This window comes from Siniperca chuatsi, linkage group LG13, assembly GCF_020085105.1.
Source record: "Siniperca chuatsi isolate FFG_IHB_CAS linkage group LG13, ASM2008510v1, whole genome shotgun sequence".
Lineage (NCBI taxonomy): Eukaryota > Metazoa > Chordata > Actinopteri > Centrarchiformes > Sinipercidae > Siniperca > Siniperca chuatsi.
In genome coordinates this window covers 15,372,846-15,395,276 of record NC_058054.1, presented here as the reverse complement: position 1 = coordinate 15,395,276, position 22,431 = coordinate 15,372,846, and the positions used below count along the sequence as shown (strand labels likewise).

At 39.0% G+C, this 22,431-nt stretch overlaps 2 protein-coding genes across 4 annotated transcripts; both read right to left on the bottom strand.

Annotated features, from left to right (window-relative positions):
* Positions 1-4,018: 4,018 nt before the first annotated feature.
* Positions 4,019-13,201, bottom strand: plk3 (polo-like kinase 3 (Drosophila)). The gene is made up of 15 exons (XM_044218988.1): positions 12,838-13,201; positions 11,750-11,857; positions 11,504-11,620; positions 11,084-11,213; positions 10,868-10,955; positions 10,228-10,323; positions 9,801-9,999; positions 9,439-9,565; positions 9,011-9,126; positions 7,710-7,833; positions 7,524-7,607; positions 6,872-7,034; positions 6,462-6,591; positions 6,233-6,343; positions 4,019-6,056 (listed from the first exon to the last, which is right to left on the bottom strand). The coding sequence occupies exons 1-15, from the start codon at positions 13,051-13,053 to the stop codon at positions 5,859-5,861; spliced, it is 2,007 nt and encodes a 668-aa protein (XP_044074923.1). The 5' UTR covers positions 13,054-13,201; the 3' UTR covers positions 4,019-5,858.
* A 1,196-nt stretch (positions 13,202-14,397) lies between these two features.
* On the bottom strand, positions 14,398-22,184 carry LOC122886602 (28S ribosomal protein S14, mitochondrial-like). Of its 3 annotated transcripts, XM_044218989.1 has the most exons (7): positions 22,037-22,184; positions 20,800-20,964; positions 17,259-17,469; positions 17,073-17,169; positions 16,874-16,973; positions 16,154-16,248; positions 14,398-15,590 (listed from the first exon to the last, which is right to left on the bottom strand). In XM_044218989.1, exons 1-7 carry the CDS (start codon positions 22,103-22,105, stop codon positions 15,425-15,427), a joined length of 903 nt encoding a protein of 300 aa, XP_044074924.1. In that variant the 5' UTR covers positions 22,106-22,184; the 3' UTR covers positions 14,398-15,424. The 3 variants fall into 3 exon arrangements, with proteins under 3 accessions (XP_044074924.1, XP_044074925.1, XP_044074926.1); XM_044218990.1 differs by lacking the exons at positions 20,800-20,964; positions 22,037-22,184 and adding an exon at positions 18,679-18,839; XM_044218991.1 differs by lacking the exons at positions 14,398-15,590; positions 16,154-16,248; positions 16,874-16,973; positions 17,073-17,169; positions 17,259-17,469 and adding an exon at positions 19,619-20,207.
* Positions 22,185-22,431: the final 247 nt, after the last annotated feature.

Sequence of the window (22,431 nt, the reverse complement as noted above, 5' to 3'; positions counted from 1 at the left end):
TCGATCTTATTTTCATTTGTTTGGGTTCTACATGTCATGATAATATACTCACTAAAGAGATTGCAGAGATCTAGGGGCACAGCAACATTGCAAAATAGTCAGATGGGACAAGAAACACAAGTGGTCAGACAATGATGCATTTTAAACAAACCAACAGGTTAGCCAAACTTATTTGGAAGACAAAACCAAGGTGAACACTAAAGTTATAACTGTCCATTGTAAACATCCATCACAGTTTATAGACCAACATCCTGGTTGAACTCTGACCTACTCTACTGGTTTTCCGTGTGCGATGAGGGATTGCTACAAATATTTTGGGTGCATTCATTTTCAGTGAAGTGGTAAATAATATGGCAACACTGTTGGCTTGTTTACAACCTGTGTGATCATCTGACCACCTATGTTTAGTTATGTTTAGTTATGTTTAGTCCTGTTGGTCCCAGATCTCAGTAATTCTTGAGGTGAGTACGTTACTATAAGCAACAAATTCAGAAAGAATTTGACAGTAGAGACTCTCATTTACACCTCTGAGGTAACTGAGGCTGAGTGGAGTGACGCGAATGTCTCACGCTGCAATTAAATATGTGAAATCAGCACATTTTGGCCTCAGAGTCACAGCAAAGCAGCCTTGTGATCTCTTGGTGCTGCCCCAGTTTCCAGCATACAGCCAGGAGGGAAGTTTGATGACATTTCACTATCTCTCTCTCTCTCTCTCTCTCTCTCTCTCTCTCTCTCTCTCTCTCTCTCTCATTCAGTTCAATTCAATTCAATGGGGCTTTATTGGCATGGGAAACAGACGTTAACATTGCCAAAGCAAGTGTAAAATAAAAAAAACATACATAAATCTCTCTCTCTCTCTCTCTCTCTCTCTCTCTCTCTCTCTCTCTCTCTCTCTCTCTCTCTCAATTTAATTAAATTCAATTAATTTGCTTTCTTGGCATGAAAGTATTGAAAACAGTTTGGCCATAGTATCCAAGTACAAACTGATCAAATATCTGCACAATACACAAAACAGTATTATTAGCAATAACACAATATAGATAAAATACAGTATATAACATCAAAACTGTATATACAAATAAAATGTATGTGTACATGTAACTTTATGTGTGTGTGTGTGTGTGTGTGTGTGTGTGTGTGTGGGCTATGTCTCCTATTACTTCTGATATTATTATATTTGTCACATTTTAAGAGGAGGTGCATCTCTGGCTCAACCTCACCTGTCGTGCAGTGACCACAGACTCTTTCCTCTGTTGGTAGCCACAACTTCTTGTGTCGTCCTTTCTCTATGGCTAGATTGTGGTCACTGAGTCTGTATTTGGTCAGGATCTGTCTCTGCTTTGAATCTCTGACAATAAAGGGATCCCAGTTTATATTCATGGTTTAGGGCCAGATAGCAATTAAGTTTGTTTTTCGTTTTGGTTTGATTTGTCCAATGTTTCAGATAGACAACCTTTGTTAATTTCATAATTTGGTTAACTCTGATTAGTGGTTGGAAAGCAGTGCTGGTCTCACAGCAACAGTGTTGGGTGATATTTGATCAGTAAGTCTCAAGAGCTGACAGAAGGGACTCTTTTTGGGGTTTTCTCTCTCTCTCTATGGGGATTCATAGAGTAGCTGCCAAATGAGTCCTGTCTCTCTGTAGGCCGTTTTCTTTTGTATACACACAAACACACTCACACAACACAAAACAACCCACTAACAAGGCTGCATTAGCCCTCATTGTTTCTCTGAGTGTGTCCATGGTTGAAAAGAGCACTGCTGCATCATAATGACAGGTGAGATTGTGGCAGGGAGCCAGGCTGTATGCATGTGTGTTTGTTTGTTTGTGTGATTTTTGCGTGTGCATTTGCCTGAAAACCAGTGTTGTCTGCTGATTACTGATCAGGTGTACTGAATGTGTGTATGAGTCAATTTTTTGTGTGTAGGTGCACATATGTGAAATCACATGTCCATATCCATACATTAATATTCCATGTGTTAAGTCAATATCAGACAACTTTACAAGCTGTGGTTGAATGTTTTCTAATCCTCTGTCTGCACTTATCAAGGTATTCATAGCTAAAACTATTTCCGAGAACATAACAGAAGAAATGTGCCCCTTTCTTGCACAGATAGTATAACTAGTTTGACAAGTTTGAAACAGTGATGTGAGTCTCTTGACGTCATACCTTACAACTATTTCCTTTTCATCTGAAGATGGAGTCTCTCAGCTAATATTGTATGCTGATTTAGACAACTGTTTCTATCCACATATTCAATAAAAAACAGTAAATATGCAACATTAAAGCTAGAATTTGTACTGTTTTACCCAGTTTTGATTACGTTAGAATTTAATTCGTATTTTGGAATAATAATCTGTTTCCACGTCTTGTTGAACAAATGATATTTAATACTTTGAATGTTTTGATGTAGTTTTTTTGTTAAATGTCTACTCTAAAAGTCTTGTTTTTTTACCAGTTAATCCATCAAATAAAAGTCATGATGATGCTGTGACCTTGTGTGCCAAAATGGATGCATAAATATGTACTAATTTCCATAATGATTCATGTATACGACATATTACTATAATGAGAAAATCAAGGATTTTGACATTTTGGGTCTGTACTGCTGCTGTACTGCGTACAGGACAGGCTATTTAGAGTTCTTTGTTTTTCATGTCTTTATCAAAGCTGTGATTCATGTGCTTTATACTGCATTCACTGTTTAGTTAATGAAGTTATTGCTAGCACTTGCTAGTGTATAGATGCTTTGATGAGGAACTCAATTGGGGTTGTCAGTGGTGTTACTGCTCAGTGCTACAGAGCTACAAGAACAAGGTCAGGTTTAGAGTCAGGCAATGGAGCTGGTTTAGGACTCAATTGTGTCACATAAAACACGATTACACTGGCTTGCAATGGTTGCCTAGACCATGAATGTAGTTCCTGCAAGTTTTTTTACATTTCGCAGAGAAGGAAATGGCAAATTATTTTGGAATAGACACCAAGAAGAGCCCAGGGTCTGTATAGAGGGCAACACAAACCGGCTACATTGTGCAGTGTGGTGTCATTTTAATGTACGTTTAACTTTGCAGTTTTAAAACTACAGTATACCTTAATCTATTTGCAATCAACACTGTTCTGACAAAGATGTCTTCCCTAGCGTATGTATTAATTGTGGGGGAGCTAGCAGTGTGCATTGTTGTATGCTACAGTGACATGATAAACCATAGAAATGTTTGTCTTCTCAGTGATGTTTGCAACTGTGCTTACAACCACTCAAACTTCCCAAGAAGAGGAGAAACAGGCTCAAGAATCCACACTGAAATCTGAGTCAAGGTGTGTGAGTCAGCCCCAGAGTAAACAATTATTCATCATCAAGGCATGCCCAATCACAAGACTTTATTGGGCATACAAAGGCTGCCCTTGTGAATTGGCACTGTCACTTTTTACATTTTTTCCTAGGCTGCCTTCTATGTTGAATAGATCTAGTAGACTTCCTTTCCTTGAACTTAAGGGTTAAGCTACTTGCCAAGAAATCCATGGAAGTAGAACAGAAGAAGTTATAGAAGTCACGAGATGACGAAAACCAACCACAAACTGAAACCATGGGCAGATCATGCCAGCTTTCTAAAAACAGAAGAATGTCATCTGCATAGTGCCCACCCCTATAATTTTCAGTATGGCTGTACAGTCACTGCCAGCGGCTCAAACACACTCTCGGAGGAATGGGCTGAGATGACAGCCCTGTCTACTACCTCTGGTAAGAGTGTAAGCCATTGGGGAGGCATATTCCAATGACAAATCCTTAAATATTTTTTGACCAAATAGGATAAAGTGTGCATTTAATATTTAATCATGTGATTTAATAATTTAGTAAATATCAGTTAGAGATAACTGATTTTATCCATATCATCCAACACCATTTTTATTTGAGATGTGACAAACACTTTACAGTAGATGTTAATGACACAACTAAGTTTGTTTCCATTGGAAAATCAGAATCACAGCAGAAAATGCAACAATAAGTGCAGATTAAGTTAATTTTTAATAAACTTTATTTTTATCCCATCCCCCCCAAATGTTACATACAAAAGGTGATCAGAATTGAACATTTCCTTGTGTCAAGACCGTAACATTTACATAATAAATAAAACATGTATAAATAAAAAAATAAATAAACAGGACATTATGTGCCAAAAAATAAGACTCTTCTGAATTGGCAGATGGCTTTCACAATGTTGGATTTTTTGAAAACACATGTACGTAATACTTGCATTCCAGGTCACAGTTTTTAGGATACAACTCTGGGTCGAGAAAGCAATGTAAACCGATAAGGATTACAGTACAACAGAGTACAATGTTTTCTTTTTTCCATAGTAGATATTACTGGGATATATATTTATGATACCAGTTCTAAAAGCTTATACCAGGTAGTGAGAGTGTAGTGCTATTGGACTTACTTTTAAACTTAATGCAAAGTACAAAAGTAAATCCCACCTGTAAAACTCATCTTGAATCTTGTTTGTATCCAGCTTGACATTCACAAAGGGTTGTTATTGCACTATACAGACATCCCTCAGAAAGGCACTTTTAACCCCCACCCCCCCACCCTCATTTTCCAACCAACAGTTTCGTTTACCAGCTCATCTGTGGCGCACACACAGTCACCTACTGTATTGTGAATTTAAAACAATCATTTTAAAAACCAACAAAGAAAATGCCTTTCGGTATCTAGTTAAAAACAAATAAAATATAACAGTGGTAGTAAAAAGTTTTGCTTTCCAGATGAACTTAAAAAAATCAAACAAAAAAAGTGCAAAATTGTGTTGCTCCCATAGCCCCTTAAGTGTGTTGTGTACCACATCAGTGAAATTTGTTTCAAATAACTAGCAAACAAAAACACACACATACAAAAAAAGAAGGAAAAAAAAAAAAAGACAAAAATGACATTGGAGCAGAGGAAGCTATGACTTTCTCCGAACTTCAGCATCACCATCATAAAATAAGGCCAGGAATGTTATTTGTGCATGTGTGGTAAAGATCGTAGTGTGATCCTATAGCTGGCTAATTTTTTATTTTTTTTTAAAGAAGAAAAAAAAAAAAAAAAAAAAAAAAGAATGTGCGCGCCATATTCCAAAAGGCCAGAAACCAACCGAGGGTAGAAGGGTCTCTCTCTCCCCAATCAAACCACAATTCTTCCCAAAGCATCTCTGCAGTAAGATCACGGGTCCAGTGCAAGTCAACGGCGTAGATAACCTTGCTGCTAAAATACTTTTGGAAAATGGAGCTAAAATTATCCTTGTTCCATTGCAAGCAAATAAGACAATTTTAGTGTTTATTTACCTTTGAGACACCATGCCTGGGTTATCGCCTATCAGGGGAAGCTGAAAGCTGCAGGGTTGGTTGGTGGCTTTGAAAGATCCAGCCAAGAAGCAGTGGTTTTGAGTGAGTGAGGGAAGGTAATTGGGAGTTTGGGTGTTCATTTATGCATCTGCCTGTGAGGGATCCATCATTTCAGACCAGGTAGGAGTCTTTTATTTTAGGTACCACTACCTTCCAGGTGGATACCTTTGAGGCATAAGCTCGACAGGCACAAACCCTTGAGGCAGATGCTGCATTGGGCAACTTCCTGACTGCTTGATGTTTATCAAGGTCAAGCAATTTGATCATCAGCTGCCTAAGCACCAGTCCAGAGGAGAATATTTGCTTGCTCTGAGCAGCCTTCCATCTGTCAACTGAACAGGCGTCAGCTCCTCCCGGCACTGCCTTAAGAAATGATATCAGTCAGTCAAGATGCCTAAGAAGAGGTGTTAACCAGTCAAGTTGCCTCCAAGGCATCTGCCAATCAGGCAGCCTGGGAGGCACTGAGCTGTGCTCTCAGGCATCAGCGTGGTGTTGGAGCAGCTGGACCACATATCGCAGTCGGTGTCTTAGCTCTGAGGTGCAGCCCATCTCAATGAGCATGCTGAGGAGGTAAGTGCATGAGACGCGTTCCCGGCTGATGTAGGTGAGCAGGTAGGAGTCATCAGAGGACTTGCACAGGATGATCTTGGTGTGGTCTGTGTAGAAGTTAACCTGGAAGGGATTCAAAACAGAGCATGAATGTAAGAAAAGTATTACCAAAATGGGTAATTGGCATCTGACTGACCTGTTTTTGTAACTTGTAATTTTGTTTACAGTGTTGCACTACTTGCATTGTTTTATAAGTGCATCTAGGACTCTAAATATAGAATTTATGAGTTTTTTCGAACCTGTAGAGTGCCATTGTTGAAGAGCATGACAAGCGCATGGTCAGTCTTCACCCACTGGAGCAGCAGAGGAGGAGGACCTGAGACTTGCTCCTCACAATGCAGATCTCCACCCTGAAGAGGACAGAAAATATTTAGATTAGCTCACAGGATGTCACGTTACAATCATTGTCCAATTGCTCTTAGACATCTTTGAAAGCTTCTAGCTACAAAATAGCAGCCTTGCTCATACCTCCATAAGGTTCTGCTCCATGTAATTAGCCATGAGCTCTACAATTTGTCTCTGGCTGCGAAGCTGCTCTGGTAGAGAGCTGGCAGGGAAAGTGAAGTGTTCGTTGTTGGTCAAGCAGTAGTGGACTGTCCTGTTTGGAAGGAAAGAGAAAAAAGTGTTACCGTTTGATTGGGTTCAAATTTTGAAGTTTAAATCAAATCCCCTAAAAACTGTAATTTATGATGAGCACACATTTTGATAGGGAGGACTAGCTTAGCTATGTGGAAACTGGTTAAGTATAGCTGGAACACATATTGGACCAATTTGGTTACTTGACTACTTTATGACTAGACTCAGCCAAGAAATTCTATGCACAATGTAAATGTTTACATGACACCTTAAGAAAATACTGTAGCTCTTATGGTACTTACTTGCGTTGGTCACAAAGACTGAGATGTGTTCCCTCATTGAAGAGCACACCAATGCTTTGGTTCGAGAGCTGGTAGCCAAAACCATATTTGTTTGAGTAGTCGACCCATTTAGTCACCCACAGGAAGGACTGTGGCCTGGACAAACAGGGTGGGTTCCTAGTGGCTGGAAAGATAAGAGATAAAAATGTTAGGATTGATATTATGACATGAAATTGTTCTATAGTCTGAGTAAAAGTGACTAAATGTTTATATTTCCAAGTCTATAAGTCAGCATTTTACAAAAAAAATGCTACAAATGTTAAGCTATAAACTTAAAAGGTACTTTAGGCTACATGAGTCAGCAGATATTCAGACAAAGAAATGGCTGAGGCAAGGAAAATATCTGGTTGATTAAACTTGAATGATTCTGCATCGTTGGTCATTTAATGCAACAGAATGTAAGATGGTTCATGTTGGAGGAAGCAGCATTTTTTGGTGTGCTGTTTTGGTGCTCTGTAGCACAGATGCAAAGATTTAAAGATGCTATTCAGCATTTCCATTTATTGTCTTGAGATTAAACACATCGATCTGACTTGCCAAACACCATCATCATGCTGTAGGCCAATAGTGTTCTTGCAGTCTGCACAGCTCAGCCTGCTTTGTGCTCTCTTACCTGCAGGCATGGTAGCCAGGCAGCTGTTGAGAACTTTCATGGCCGATTCAGCGACAGCTGCAGGGGTCAGGACATCCTCACATGCTGGACAGAAAACAAGAATTATGTGAAACATTGATCATAGAAGAAAAAAGGAATTAAAAATTGCAATCAAATATATCTACTCAGCGAAGTATTGGGCCCTACGTTCAGTGCTGCTGGCCATGGTGCCCTTGAAGGAGCGTGAAATTGACTTCCTGGATTCCTCCTCAGCAGGAGTCTGTTCCAGAGGCACAGAGCTGACCACCTGACCGGTGGCGGGAGAGGGCACCTGAGCAGCAACAAAAAGACAGGATTTAGCACACAGTTGTGACAAGAAAAAAAGAACCAAAGTGCTAAAAAGAAAAAAAATGACATGCCAAAAAACAAGGTAACTACAGAAGTAGGAAGACGTGCATGAGACAGTCTGAATGTGTTCTATTAATGCTTACACACTTGCTTAGCGATTGTGGGTCTAAAAAAAAAACAAAAAAACAGCCAGCAATGTTGCTTTTTCTGCTACAGCTTTAATTGTTGCTTCTTACTGCACTACTTTTAGTACCACAATTTCCTTGTGTGCTTTGCAAGCATGCTGCAAGTGTGATGTGTAGTTTCTAATGTCATGTGACCACGAAGCTGCTTTTGAAATAATGAGGTGGTAATCGGTTTGTTAGCATATCATATTTTCCTGCAGGCATACGTACAAAAAAAGTAAACAAGGCACTTTTGACAACCACTTTGTGTAGTCAAAAAAACAAAAAGGGATGGATTCTACCAAGTATGCAGTAACCGTTTCCTCAGATACTTAAAAGAAAAAAAGACAAAAGAAAAAAAAAATGGCCTCAATAAGTCCAATATACACTAAACTTTCTCACTAAATATTAACAGCTACAACCAACAAACAGTGCAACATTTGACCTCTGAAATTTTACTGGTCTGTTGACAAGCTGAAGGACTTCTGGGACAATACAGAACCTTCCACTGCAATATCAGTGAAGCTAAATACAATTTCTAAATCCCTTTAAAAAAATAAATAAATAAGGAAAAAAAAAAAAAAAAAAAAAAGAGGACTATTCCTTTGTATAATCAAAAGCATAATCCATTGTTCAAATGATATAGCTGCTCCATATTCAGTCAGTCAGTCTAAGATAGTCTTCAGTGCTGGTATTTGCTATGTTATTCTGAAGAAAAACTCTCCCTCATAAATTAAAGAGCCAGTTATTCACCCAATATAGTTTTTTGAACATGCCATGCTGCAAAAAAAAAAAAAAAAAAAAAAAAAAAGCTGTTAAGCTTACGTCAAACACTAGATGCAAAGCAATTATCACACAATAATGTCACAACAAATGTTGTCTGCTGTGAAAATATGTAATTATGTACTACTTGTGGGATTTAATTACTTTAAAAAAAAAAAAAAAAAAGAAGAAGAAGGACACACACACACACACAAAGAAAGATGAAAGATGTACCTCATTGAGTCCCACTGTCTTGTAGCTGATTTGTCTGTTGATGGAACATTTAACGATGCCTGACACCAGCTTGGAAATGTCTTTGTCATCTTTTTCCTCGCATGGAATCTTCTCCACTGCAAAAAATAAAAATAAACAAGATTCTTGCATTGTAGTCACAACAAATATGTTTAACCACAGGAGCGTTTATATACCCACATACAGTAGTTCATGGAAATGCTTGAAGGAAAACTAAAACTGAATTACAATCCAGTTCTTCAGTAAAAACTTTTTTTTTTTTTTTTTTTTTTTTTTTAAAAACATCAGTTTCCATGAGACGAAAGCAAATTAAGAAAACAACAGATGTTGCATAATCACATTCGGGAAGGGACATATATGTGACCTATCTTCTACTGTTTCACTCACTTGACTCCTGTGCTGCTGCTTACCTTTTGGTTTCTTTTTGCCAAAGAGGCTCTTGGCCATTTTACTGAAGAATTTCTTGGCAGGGCTGGGAGGGTGGAGCTCTGGCACCATCACACAGCTGCTGGGGGGAAGCTTATCAGGAGTGAAACCCTAGAGGAAGGTAAGGAAGATGTAAGAGGGACAGAGACGGCACACAACTCACTCATTCTGAGTGAACATGACGATACGTCTAATGCGGACATGAGATATTCTCTTCTAGTTTCAAGCACCATTTCCCCACTCCCAAAAAGCATTATGATCTTGAGCTGATGTCCTTAAAATGGATGAAAGCATCAAACCCCATCATTGTTTCTTTAAACTGACAAAATTAGCATGATTCACATACCTTGGTGAAGAATTCGTGGTTGAGGATTTGATCCAGTGAGAATCTGTCCGTGGGGTTTTTCTGCAGGATGCCGGAGATGAGTTTCTGTGCCGCAGGGGAAAGCGTGGATGGCAAGTTGTACTTAACTTCCTTTATACACTTGTACGTCTCCTTCAGGTCAAGAGTCTCAAAGGGAGGGCTGCCGCACATCAGTGTGTACCTGAACGGGATAAACGCAAGACAACCACTGGTCAAGATATAAAATAATGATTTATACTACAAACAATGTTTGCGGTTTGGTACAACGTCCTCATTTAACACACTGAGATAAGATGAAGCTGAAACCAAAACCCATACTGCCAAATTCCACAAATGTTATTTCAAACATGACTGGACACAAAAAAAAAAAAAAAAAAAAAAAATCAGGAACAAATAAATAAAAACTCACATGACACATCCGAGGGACCAGACGTCAGACTCTGTGCCGTGGCCCTGCCTGTTGAGCACCTCAGGGGCCAAGTAGTTGGGAGTCCCACAGATGGTTCTGAGAAAAAAACAAGTACAGGATAGATTTAATGCCTCAAACAATTACCATTATTTTCTGATCTGTAGATGCATCATGCAGACAAGGAAGTGGTTAAAGCAATTTTTTTTCCTGCCATACTCATTCTTCTGGTATTCCACAGGAAGGTGTCAAACAGGTACTGAAACTCTGCTCTAAGCGCTACATTCAACTGCCACTTGGAAACCGGTTTAGTTAGGTACTTACTGAGAGAAAGTAGTAGGAGGAAGAATGTGCTTAGTAACTGACGTAATGGTTTTAGGTTGATGTGCATTATGCAAGCCAAGAAAATGGCTAAGGCTGTAATGTTCAGTTTCTTGGGTGTTATGTTTATGAACAGCAGTCACTCCAAAAGTAGCAATGTGTGCTTTTTTCCAAATTTTAAACTCAAATAAGTAAGGCTATAAATTAAAGATCGTTACCAAAAACTATTTAAAAATTTTCAAATATCAGTCTCTCTATCTGAGAATTTGTGGCTACCTCTGTTAGAAAACTTAATGTTTAACTACTTCTTTTCTTTACTAACTTTTTCCTCTGCTCCACTGTCTCCAGCTTAGCAGCGAGGCCGAAGTCGCCCAGCCGCAGCTCCATGTTCTCATTGACAAAGAAGTTGCCTGAAAGAGACAAAAACATTTGTCCAGTCAGCATTCCACAGATAACATGTGCCGGCCCAAAAGTCACAGCGGATTCCTGGGATGCTTGTGTTGTGCGGATGCCACGTTTCGCTCATATACTCACATACCTAGTTTGAGATCTCTGTGAAGGATCCCTCTGCTGTGGAGGTACTTGAGGCCGGATATGATCTGTTTGAGGTAATATCGCACTTCTGGCTCTGTGAGCGTGTGTCTCGCCTTCCAAATGTGTGCCAGGGACTGCAGAGACAGAGCAATGAGTGAACTGTCAACCCCGCATCCATCAGTGGGACTGTACAACACTGTTACACACACACAGCAGAGTAGCATAGCAAATAGATGCTGGTGTGATTCAGGTGGGTGTCTGGGACGCTGCATCAGTAATCATTAGGCTGTTAGGTGTGTATACTTAAGATAAGAATATAGTGTTTATAGTCCGTTACTGTGGAGCAATACAAGGCAAGCTGTATTCATGCAAGCAAAACACATGCAAGCTGTGCAGACTGTTCTAGAGATTTCTCAAGTCTCACCTTCCGACTGCAGAGCTCCAGGAATATGTAGATGTTTTCTTGGTCTTCGAAATGATGAGAGAATTTCACCACATGCTTGTGCGACAGGGTTTTGTGGAGTTCAATCTCATTCGTTATCTGTTAAAAATTGGACAATCAGTTTGTGTGCATATTTCAATCCTAAACACAATCCAGATACTGAATTCAGATTACGCATGGGCCTCTCTGCAAGACATACTGGAGGTATAAACAAGAACGATGGTGTACCTTGTCCCTCTGGTGTGGTTTGGACACCCTGCTCTGTGGAATCACCTTCACCGCATACATTTTGTTGTTGGAGAGGTCTGTCATCTCGTAGCATCGAGCAAAGCCACCCTTCGGGGGAGACAAACAGGATGATCAGTTAACAGAGAGGTAGCAGGCTGAAAACCTGCAATGGCCATTAAAAATCTGCCCCAATGGCAGGTCTTTGATCCGAGGATCAGTATCTGTACAGCAGTCAAAATAATTCAACAATGATTTAGCCAATTCTGGAAGGCTGGCGTGGAGGCAAATCAATGAGTAAATAACCAACCCAGGATTAAACCTGTTCAGATGCATCATTTTATAATCAAGATAATTAATTGACCAGCATCTCTTGTTGCCTTGGATGCTTCTAAAACCGACCATCAATCCCTAACATCATGTTTACTACTGCTCATGCATATTTCTTGATGCCATCAAGGCTACATATGCTTGAGGACAGGAGGGATGAGGCAGACCGAGCTGCTGCATTCATTAACCATGAAATTGACGGAGACGTTTCCAGCTCTGCGGCAGGCAGCAGAGAAGAGAGACCTGGCTGGTTGCCCGACGCAGCGTATCGATGTCGAGCAACATGTTGATACAGTCACTCCATTCATACATCGCACATACTGTGTCCAAAAAAAAAAAAAAAACATTACAGCGGCGATATTGTAGGGGAGGGCGATAGTGGCAGAGTCGGGCCCATGTATATTTGGTGCATTCGTCTGAGATGTCAATAAAATGCGATGATTTTTATAAATAATAATTCTTCGGCTTTTCTAATGTGTTGCCAATCATGTGTGCGCACAGGAGCTGGGCACACCTTGCGCCTGATTCATTGAGCAGTGACGCGCACAGCAGGGGGAGATTGGCCACATCACCACGAGGTCATTCCCTATTCCTGTTAGTAACACACCTGGAAAATGGCTAATAATGAATTTTAATCATCGACAGCTTCCGTATCAACCTAAAAGAGCGACTCAATAATACAAATTCTAGATCCATCTTTCGCCTCAGAATGATTCCTGTGGTGAAGCGAGACAAGCACATGTAATATTAAATCTTCGTACCTTTCCCAAAAGCTTTCCTTTACTGTAGGATCTTCCCGTCTTGGAGTCTGTCACCACCTGGGCCAGCTCTGGTTTGGTTTGTTCGGGTTTATTCCTGCTGGTTTTCACCGGGGCAGAGGACTGTTGGGGTCCACGCTCCGGAACAGGCTTAAATAAATCCGCATTCATGGCGTGGCACGAAATACGCTGCGCCGCGGTGAAACAACCGGTTTCCATTTAACACAGCGGTATAACTGACCACTTGGTGTGTATGTATATATATATATATATATATATCTCCCTTATTTTCTCAGTAGTTGGTCTGGTGCGTAATGATGCGTCCACCGAGTCCAACTGTATCCATCTGGCGTGTCTGGGTACAGCTCTCCGGGAGGCTATATAGTCAGGCTGCGACGTCACGGAGCAGGGGGCGGGGGTGGTGGCGCACTGGTGGAGAAAGTCCAGACGATTTGCTCAGACAGAATCTCAATCAAAAAATGATCTATATGTAAGAAAAACATGAATGAAAGAGCTCGTGACTAAAAAGAATCGGTCTCAGTGCTGCGCGACACCTCTGAGAATAGCCATGTAAATCCTCATTTTATTTCACTTTTGGCCTTTCATTATTCTACCTTTATTACTGAGCAATGAGAAAATTATTCGCGAAATATCTTAATGAGTCATCTGCTCCATAAAAATGAATCGTGTATGCCATGATGTTGCAGTGGTTCATACAACACTCCCCAGGGCCAATGATTTACAGTTTACCACGTTCACTCATGCATCATCTGAGGTTACAGTGTAAACACGTGTTGCAAATGAATTAACATATTCATTGAACAGATCGAATATAGAAATTGCACGTCATGCAGCCATACTACCATGGAAATATTACAACGGGTCATATAAAAATATCTGTATGTCCAAAATTATTATGTGACACATAAATAATAATTTAGAACCTACAGATCACAAAAATATTGCAATGAGTCTTATTTAGTTAATTAATCCAGCAAAACTGCAGGCACAGAGATGAGTTTGTTATTATGCCAAACCCCTACAAAATAAAAGCTCAAATTTCAACAATAAATCTTGGGTTAGATTTTCCCCGCGTGTTTTGTGTGAGTGTGTGTGAGAGAGAGAGAGAGAGAGAGAGAGAGAGAGAGAGAGAGAGAGAGAGAGAGAGAGAGAGAGAGAGAGAGAAATCCCCAGGGAAAGCCGTGTGAACTACTGATCGCAGCTGCCACCTGGCGGACAAAACGTGCAGCTCCAAAGCTCATGCTCTGAAGGATGATAGTATAAATATTTAAAACTCCCTTTATTCACTAGTCTACGTTGTGCTGTGACTGTCTATAGCAGCAAGACAGGAAATGAGCCATTAAAAGCTGTGTTGCATCACAAACAATAATCTAAGTGACCAGGATCCATGTTTGTCAAATAGTATGTGGACCATTGCTCACATTACTATATTACTCACATTACAGAGGGCCAGTCAAGTCTAATAACTATGTTGGTTAAAACACTGAATGAAATCTATTCTGATCTCAAAACCAGAAGACAAACAAACAGAGGCAAAGGAGACTCAGTTCAAGATCTATATTTGTGAGAACTTCATGAACAACCTGAGGGCGGGCAACAATACGTAAGTAAAATAATCAACTAAATCATACATTTTACATATTCACAAATGTTGGAGGGAAAAATCACAACTGTAACGGTGCTACTGTAAATAGAGATTATAGTAACAAACTAACAGTCACATTAAGGAATTTCAAAGAATGTGTTTTAGAGCATTACACAGGAGTGGGTAAAATACAGACCCATGCAGTAACATACATTATTACACTGGACTGATGCATGCGTAATCCTGCCTTTACTGCTATCATTTGAGATATTATATGGAATGACAAAAAAATAAAAGGCTGATATGAAGACTTTAAAAGTAGTCAGAAGAGTTCTCTGGTTGTCTTCATTAAAAGGAACATGAGCATGACTTTGGCAAATGTACACTTGAAAACATCTTAAATATCAGCTCAGTTTTGCTGCGCTGAATTCTGCAAAGGAACAATATTAAGATGTAACTTTACAGAACATGTCTCACATATTTCATTTACCCTGGTCCAATTTAAACGATGAAGTGCTGACAGACATTTTGAGAGACTTATCTCAAAAAAAAAAAACAAATGCACTGTGGTCATTTAACCCTTTAAATCTAACTTAACTTAAAATAAATTTTAAATGATGAAATGTGTGATTTCTTGGTGTGTTAAGGTTGCCATCTGCTTGATAGCGCACTTATGTTTGTACGGCATTTTCCGTGCAACTTATTGACAGCTTTATGCATTATGCCCCATGACTATCAGAACACCGGAAGCCTGATTTTTAAAGCAGGGCCAAAATGAGACCATCCGGGGCTTAGATATTAATCCCTACACCTTATATATGAACTGTGTAATGAATTTCTAGATTTTGTGGAAATATGATTTCTATGTATATCTATGTTTATTGGACTTTAGTTTCAACCCATAACATTTAATATTCAAGTCACGCCAGCTGCATCCCTGGCAGCTCTCACTTGGTCCTGCTGTGGAAAAGCAGTGAGTGCAGTTCAGAAGTCCATCATGCCTTCTCCTCCTCGTATTTTCTTCTCTTGGGACTCAGACCAGGCTTTGTTTATGGTTCTCTTCATCTCATCATCTCCATCTGAGTAAATCTTCTTCAACATGCTCATCAGGCCGTCGCTGGGGTCTGCATTGGCATCTACATTGGGTTTACTGTTGAGGGACAATAGGATAACAGTTTGTACGTGTCCATCAGAATAGTGGGCTTCTCATTCTCATCCTGTATGCATGCACCCAGGATGCATTGTAAACACCTGGCACACAGATATGGTACTGCACTTTAATGTGCAGGCGACTGCATATCTCAGAGTGCTGTTTGGAGTGACTGGCCAGAGGTGTATGAGAATACTGGCAAGGTTTCAAATAGTGGGTGATATTATAAAAAAAAATTACACTGTCATAATTCTGTTTATCTACACTTTACACTTTCAATAAAGATAATGGGGGAAGAAGGTTTCAAATAGTTAGAAAATAATGGTCATTATGCTAATTTGCTAACTGCTCAAGCCAATGTGTCATTAGCTACTGACAACACATTGGCGTCTGCAGTAGTAGCGGTACTAATCATATGCATCATTATATATGTTGCACATAACTTGTAACCAATTAATTAATTAATTTAAAGCATGCAGTGGCCTTATGTGACTTAAAATCCCTGCTTTGTGCAAATTACTTGAACTAAAATAAATCACTATTCCTTATTTTTTTGTACTTACTCTTTCTCTTTAGACTGCTTTTCCACCTTTGTTAGGCACTCCCACTTCTTTGTTGTCTGCTTCTTGCACATGACCAGGACCATGTCTGTTTTTATCTGTTGAAGGGAGGAAAGATTGTTACAGGCCTTTCGATAAGCCAACAAGACTCTGCTGCTCTATTTTCTCCAGAAGTTAGCAGATTGAACCAAAGGGTAAAATGCAAGTCAGTTGGCAAGAAAAGGGACAACTAGATGCCCATGTTTCTTTGTTGCTACTGTATCTGTAAGAAACATTTAGCAATTGTTGAACAGAACCATAGCCATAAGCACTTGATAAATCACTGTGGTAAATCAAGGATTGCTACTGCAAGATTGTTTTGGAGTCTACTTTATGCCCTGTAATGATCACAAACTGCTTAATGTAGTTAAACCATTCACAACAGAAAACATCATCCACCCAGAACAGGTTCTAGTGTGTGATAATACACTATCAATCTTTGAAAACAAAATGTTTCCAAGATGTAAAGAGGTGTAACAAAACAAGCTTGAGAAATGTATTTAAAATGTCGTGTTATGGCTTAAATAGTTTCATTAATTAGGCCCATTTCCTGATTACAATTTTGACTGATAGGAAGTTCAACTCACTGCCTCAGTTTATCTATGAACTACTAGCAAATAACTCATGCCACCTTCTATCAAAAACACAGTCTAGTCCTTTAACTGATGAATAGGCTTTATTCACCTTTTTATAGCTGTCCTTTTCATCGATTGGATATAACAGATTGAGGACTGTCATCTGATGGTTTTTCCCATCGAGTTCTTTTACCAAGACAGAAAATGACCTGCAAGAGAGAGAGTGAGAAAGTACAATTGCATGGTTAGTAACACGTGACAATAAAGACTGTGTGTATATATACAGTATATGTTGATTATCACCTTACCCTTCTGTAAAGTTGACCTCCACATTTTCTGATGGAATTTTGTGCACATCCTTCAATGTAAGGTAAATTTTGACAAATTTCTCGGACTGGTCCCACGCTGCATAGAAGATGCAAGAGTGTGAACAATTTTCAAAAGGTGCACTCTCTCACAAATTACTGGCAGTCTTACTAAAAATGGCACCATACCATAGTTGGTGATCTTGACTGTGTATGTTGCTTTAGAGGCAGCAGATGGGTCTGCCTCTCTCCTGGCTTGTAGCTCCTTCTGTTGTCGTTTGACTGCAAGCTCCTTCTCCACCTTCTTCTGCTCCTGCTTTAGCAGCTCCTGCACTCTTTTCCTCTCTGCCTTCTCCAAGAGTGACCCCAGCTCCAGCAAATCTGCCTCCAACTGGCTGATCTGTAGTAAGGAAAGAATGAGACTGCTGAGAAATGCACATCCCTGAATTAGACCGTTTATAGACAAAACATCTTATTTAGATAATGTATCACACAAAAAACAGCTAATTTCAACTCAGTCTGCAGTCCAGAGCTGAAATATTAGTTTCTCCATTAGTTGACCGACAGAACATTAATTTAGACTAATGTATTAGTCACTGACATGTCATATCTCAAGTTAAAAATACTAAACATTTGCTTCACAAAGGTTGCAGGAAGTGTTGCTTGAATTTCACGTCATTGTATCTAGAGTACTTAACATCAATTATATGACCCCAGTTTGGGGTAACCTCTGAGGAACATTAAGTAATCGTTTTTGATACTGTATTGGCTAAAATAATCATTTTGTTAACAAAAACGATTGATTTGCAGTGTAAGTTCCAGCCCCACTATAATATTTATTGTATTTTTCTCTTTTTGCCCAGTGTCTTAACTAATGCACCCTGTAACTGGAAATGTAAAATTGTACTCAAACGTTTATCACACCGACATTGCTTACAGTGCTTAAGAATAAGTGTCTGGCACCATTCACAATAGCACCTATCAGGGTAAATATTCGTTATTTATAGTGATATTTTTAGTTTTGCCTTGTGAGGGAAGTTAAGGTAACGTTAGTTGGTAACTTAGTCATAAGATGCCAACTAACTAATACAGATGGATGGGACATAGATCGTCCCCTACGCTTAGTTACCCGATAAGTTACACTCTTTGCTCTCGTTGTCTAGAATTTAAGCTAACCATTAGCTTAACTCTCTCCACTTTTACTTCGATGCCATGGTGCCAAATAATGAGCTTCGATGTTAGCTAACATTAACTTTTAGTTATGTTAACATTACGTTGCTAGAATGTTCTAGAAAACTCCGGTCAAGGTTAGCTTAAGTTACTGCTAGCTAGCTACTGACATATGCCGCCAGACATGAATAGGCACTGTAATCATCTTTGTCAAATACACGTTCAAGTTTGGTTAAAAATTGTATTACACACTTCTTGAAACTACAGATAAAAATAACACACCACGCTGCCGGAACACCGGGTTCGCGGTGGCTCCTAACGTTGATTTTGGTGAAATCATGTAACGTTAGCGTTAGTTAAATACAGCTAGCTAATACCATACAAACCATAGTTCTGCCTTGTCAGTGTATACTAAACCGAATAAGAAAATGCTGTCTACCTGTTCGGTTAGATCCATTTAGGGTTTATGGTTATCAGTTATGCTATCTTCAAAAATGTGTTTGAGTTGTCTTTCCTCCTCAGAGTACTTTCACTCAGCAACGGGTTTTTCTCTCTCTCTCTCTTTTTTTTTTTTTTTTTTTTTTTTTTTTTTTTCTTCTTCTTCTTGATTATAGGCGGTTAGCCAGCCAACCTATAGATCCACTACAGCCACCTACTGGACCGAAGTGTTGATAGCCATATAATATATGAAAAATTAAAAGAAATTGTTTCAGTGAATTACACGACTTTATTTTTTATTATGCCTTTCAGTCTAAACATTGTAACACAACTTGGATGGATGCAGAGTTTTGCTGCCATTCACCAATTACTTTGCACCACTTTTATAACTATTTTTATTCTATTTACACTATGTATGTTGAGTATGGGCAAATATATTTGATGTATATATTGTTAAAACTATATTTTATTTAAATTAAGGCTAATGATTACATTAAATATGAAAACACCATCCTGTATTTTAGGCAGTTTAGGACTCCAGTAGGTAACAGCTCAACTTGATATGGGTTTTCTCAATATAATAGATACAATTCTTTGAGTCATTTTGAAGCATTTATTTTCTGAAATAAAACCAACCTCTTGAACCAACCATATACAACCACATTATATTTGAAAGGAAAGTCTTTGAAATGGAATAAAATACTTTATTGTCTACACCTAGAATAAAATATTGCATTATTGCAAGACACAGCTTTCATTTTAGGCGATTCCTTGTCCAATCAACACTTTTTTTTTTTTTAAAAGGTAACTAACATCTGATGGTGGATGGAAATATGGTTTTCCTTGACCAAATTATTACTAATAACACTATAAAACATTGCTTGTCTCTGTATCGACTTCTGCATTCTACAACAAACCAAGACACATGTGAAAAAGGGTAGTAATGTACAACAATATTTATTCATCCATTTGTGAATACAGTAAATTACATGGACATTTGCTTTGCTGAGGAGTATTTTTGTTGTTTTATCACATTTAGAAGAGCCATAAGAAAACAAGCAACTTACTGACCTGGACAAACATCATCTACAGAAAGGATAAATTCATGTCCTCTTTAGCATATACAACATACTGAAGATATGCTACAGTAATCTCAGTGGATTAACTTTAAACATTAACACTTTACAGGCTTTTTTGTGGGTGGTGGCAGAACTGCTTCATTAAAGTCAATATCTCTGAAGACTCCAGACACTAAAAGGCCAAAACAAGTCTGTATTGAATGCTGATGTCCTGCTCTTCTGATTTTTCATCATCCAATCTGACTGCAGAGTCCAATGGATCCACCAGTCACCACCTTGCCCTCAGAATTCCAGACATCTGGTTGTGGTCAGCTAAATGACGGAAGACAATCCGGCTGAGTCGCCACCTCCGCTTCACTCCCCGAGGTCTGGAGGTCATCACACACCTGTTGCGTATTCTCACAGGGCAGCTGTCCCTTGGTAATGCTGCAATTTCTTTATCTGCCACCTCCTGCACAGATTTTATTTGTTTTTTAAACAATTTGGAATCACCTTGGGTGTTTTCAATAATCACCTCCCGTAATGATCACAAAATATGTACAACTGTGACAGCTTTACCGAATACTCTGAGTAACTTGTGTTGTCTACTGCACTTACAACATGAAAAATGTCCTCTTATACTCTGCTCACTGTTTCAGAAGATTTTCTACAACTGGAAAACGTTCAGCTATTTAGAGATGTGCACAAAGATGCAGACTCCATTTTATCAGCTGACCAACCATAATAAAGATTAAGTGGGATTTCATACTGCTTTGGCAACAAAATATCCCAAAAATGAGTATAGAGTAATCAAAGTCATGTTCAAAACAATGACCTGTGTTCCACTGTTGTGCATTACATGAGACCAACCTCTTCATATCTGTGAAACAAAAACTTCAATATCTAATTTTTAATTACAGCTTGCTCTGAATCATTACTTAGGACAACAGAAATTTACGGAAGAGCAACATGATAACATCACAATTCGATTCCGGTCAAATCTGATAAATTGATTTGCTTAGTTCTACAACACACTGATTAAAAGTTGACATGTTGCATTGTACCTGAAGCTCTTTGGGTAGGATGGTGTTCTTCCTCAGTGCATTGATCCGTAGCCTCTCATCAGCATAGTCAAAGGCCATCTGTCTTCTCTTGAGGTCCCTCAGCATCCTCCAGTCAACGTAATAACCCCTCACCTGCTCCATCGCCCCCCAGCAGCTCCTCAGGGCCTGCACACAAAGGTCCAGCAGTTGTTATTGATTGACAGCTAATATTATGCCCCTGGGTAGCACACACAGTGTGAATGACTCAAACTGAGTTTCTTCCAAGATTTGAGCCTAATGTTACAGGCTGTTGTTAAAGCCTTTTTGCAGATAGTACATTGAAAACACTGGTCAGTGACATGTAGACATAGATTTACATAGGGGTATTCATGATCATTTTGATTAATCCGCACTGTTATGTGCTATGGACAAGTACAGAGTCAGCATGGTCTTTGGGACTCACTCAACATCACCTCGTCACTCATCATCAGCATCAGTTTCTACTCTATGTAGCTATCAAATATAACCAATACTGATGGAGACATAATTTTGGATTGAGAAGAACCTGTAATTTGTAGGCAGCTTATTGAGAGAAGTTATAGGAGGAAACATGTCTTTTAAATAGACAAATAAACTCGATTCTATTGCCATTAGTTCATGTATTTTTGTAGTATGGGAAAGAGAAGCATGGAGCTCATGCAGTAAGCTATACAGTTCATCTACATAATCATACTATAATGACCATTGGATGGCAATGTTTATTTTTATTACAAACTCCTCTGTGCTGTCTGGGGATAATTGTACTGTCCAAATTCAGATCAGGGGGAGGGGGTAGTTCATTGTAAGTAATGCAGTAATAAAAGTGTGTTTAAACGATTTGATGATTGATGCAAACACAGACTGACATTCCTGAGGCTAATGCATTTAAAGACACCGTTAGCTTCAGAAATGTCTTAAAATCTTATATAAGCTGCCACAGACAGACCCGTGGGAAACATTTCAATTTAAACCCGAGCCAATCAGACAATTCTCTGGCTATTAGCCATTACGGTGAATAGCCAGGCAGTTACTTAGCAACAATATAAAAGACGTTTGTCACTTAGCAGGCTAACTAGCATTAGCTACAAAGCTAACGTCAGAAAGATATTAAAAACCACTAGCTAACGTTGCTTTCTCTATCCTTCTGTCATATATATACGATGTAATCTTAATGAAAGCACTCAAACCACAAAATACAACGTTATAATAAGTACATTACCTGCTTTGGGGCGCAGACAGTGGAATAAAGGGCATTTAACCCTAAACATGCTATCCTGCGGGCCGCCATATTAAACGACTTGCTATGCAAAACCACCGAGGGAGGATGATACAACACCAAATATCGCCACCTATCGATCAGGAGTGTGAAATGATAAATGGAAGCAATTGATGCAAATCTGTAAATTGTGTGGATCAATCCCATCCATCATTTCCAATCAAAGTTACGATCAGCTTATTAGAATAAAAAAGCAAAAAGAAAGTACATGCCAAACCAATTAAATATTCTGACAAATTCTTTAAGCTGCCATTTAAAGAAAAAAAAAGTTTACAGTAAGTGCCACATTGACACAGCCAAGTGCTTTTGATTTAATGGGACATTTTATTACAGCAGTC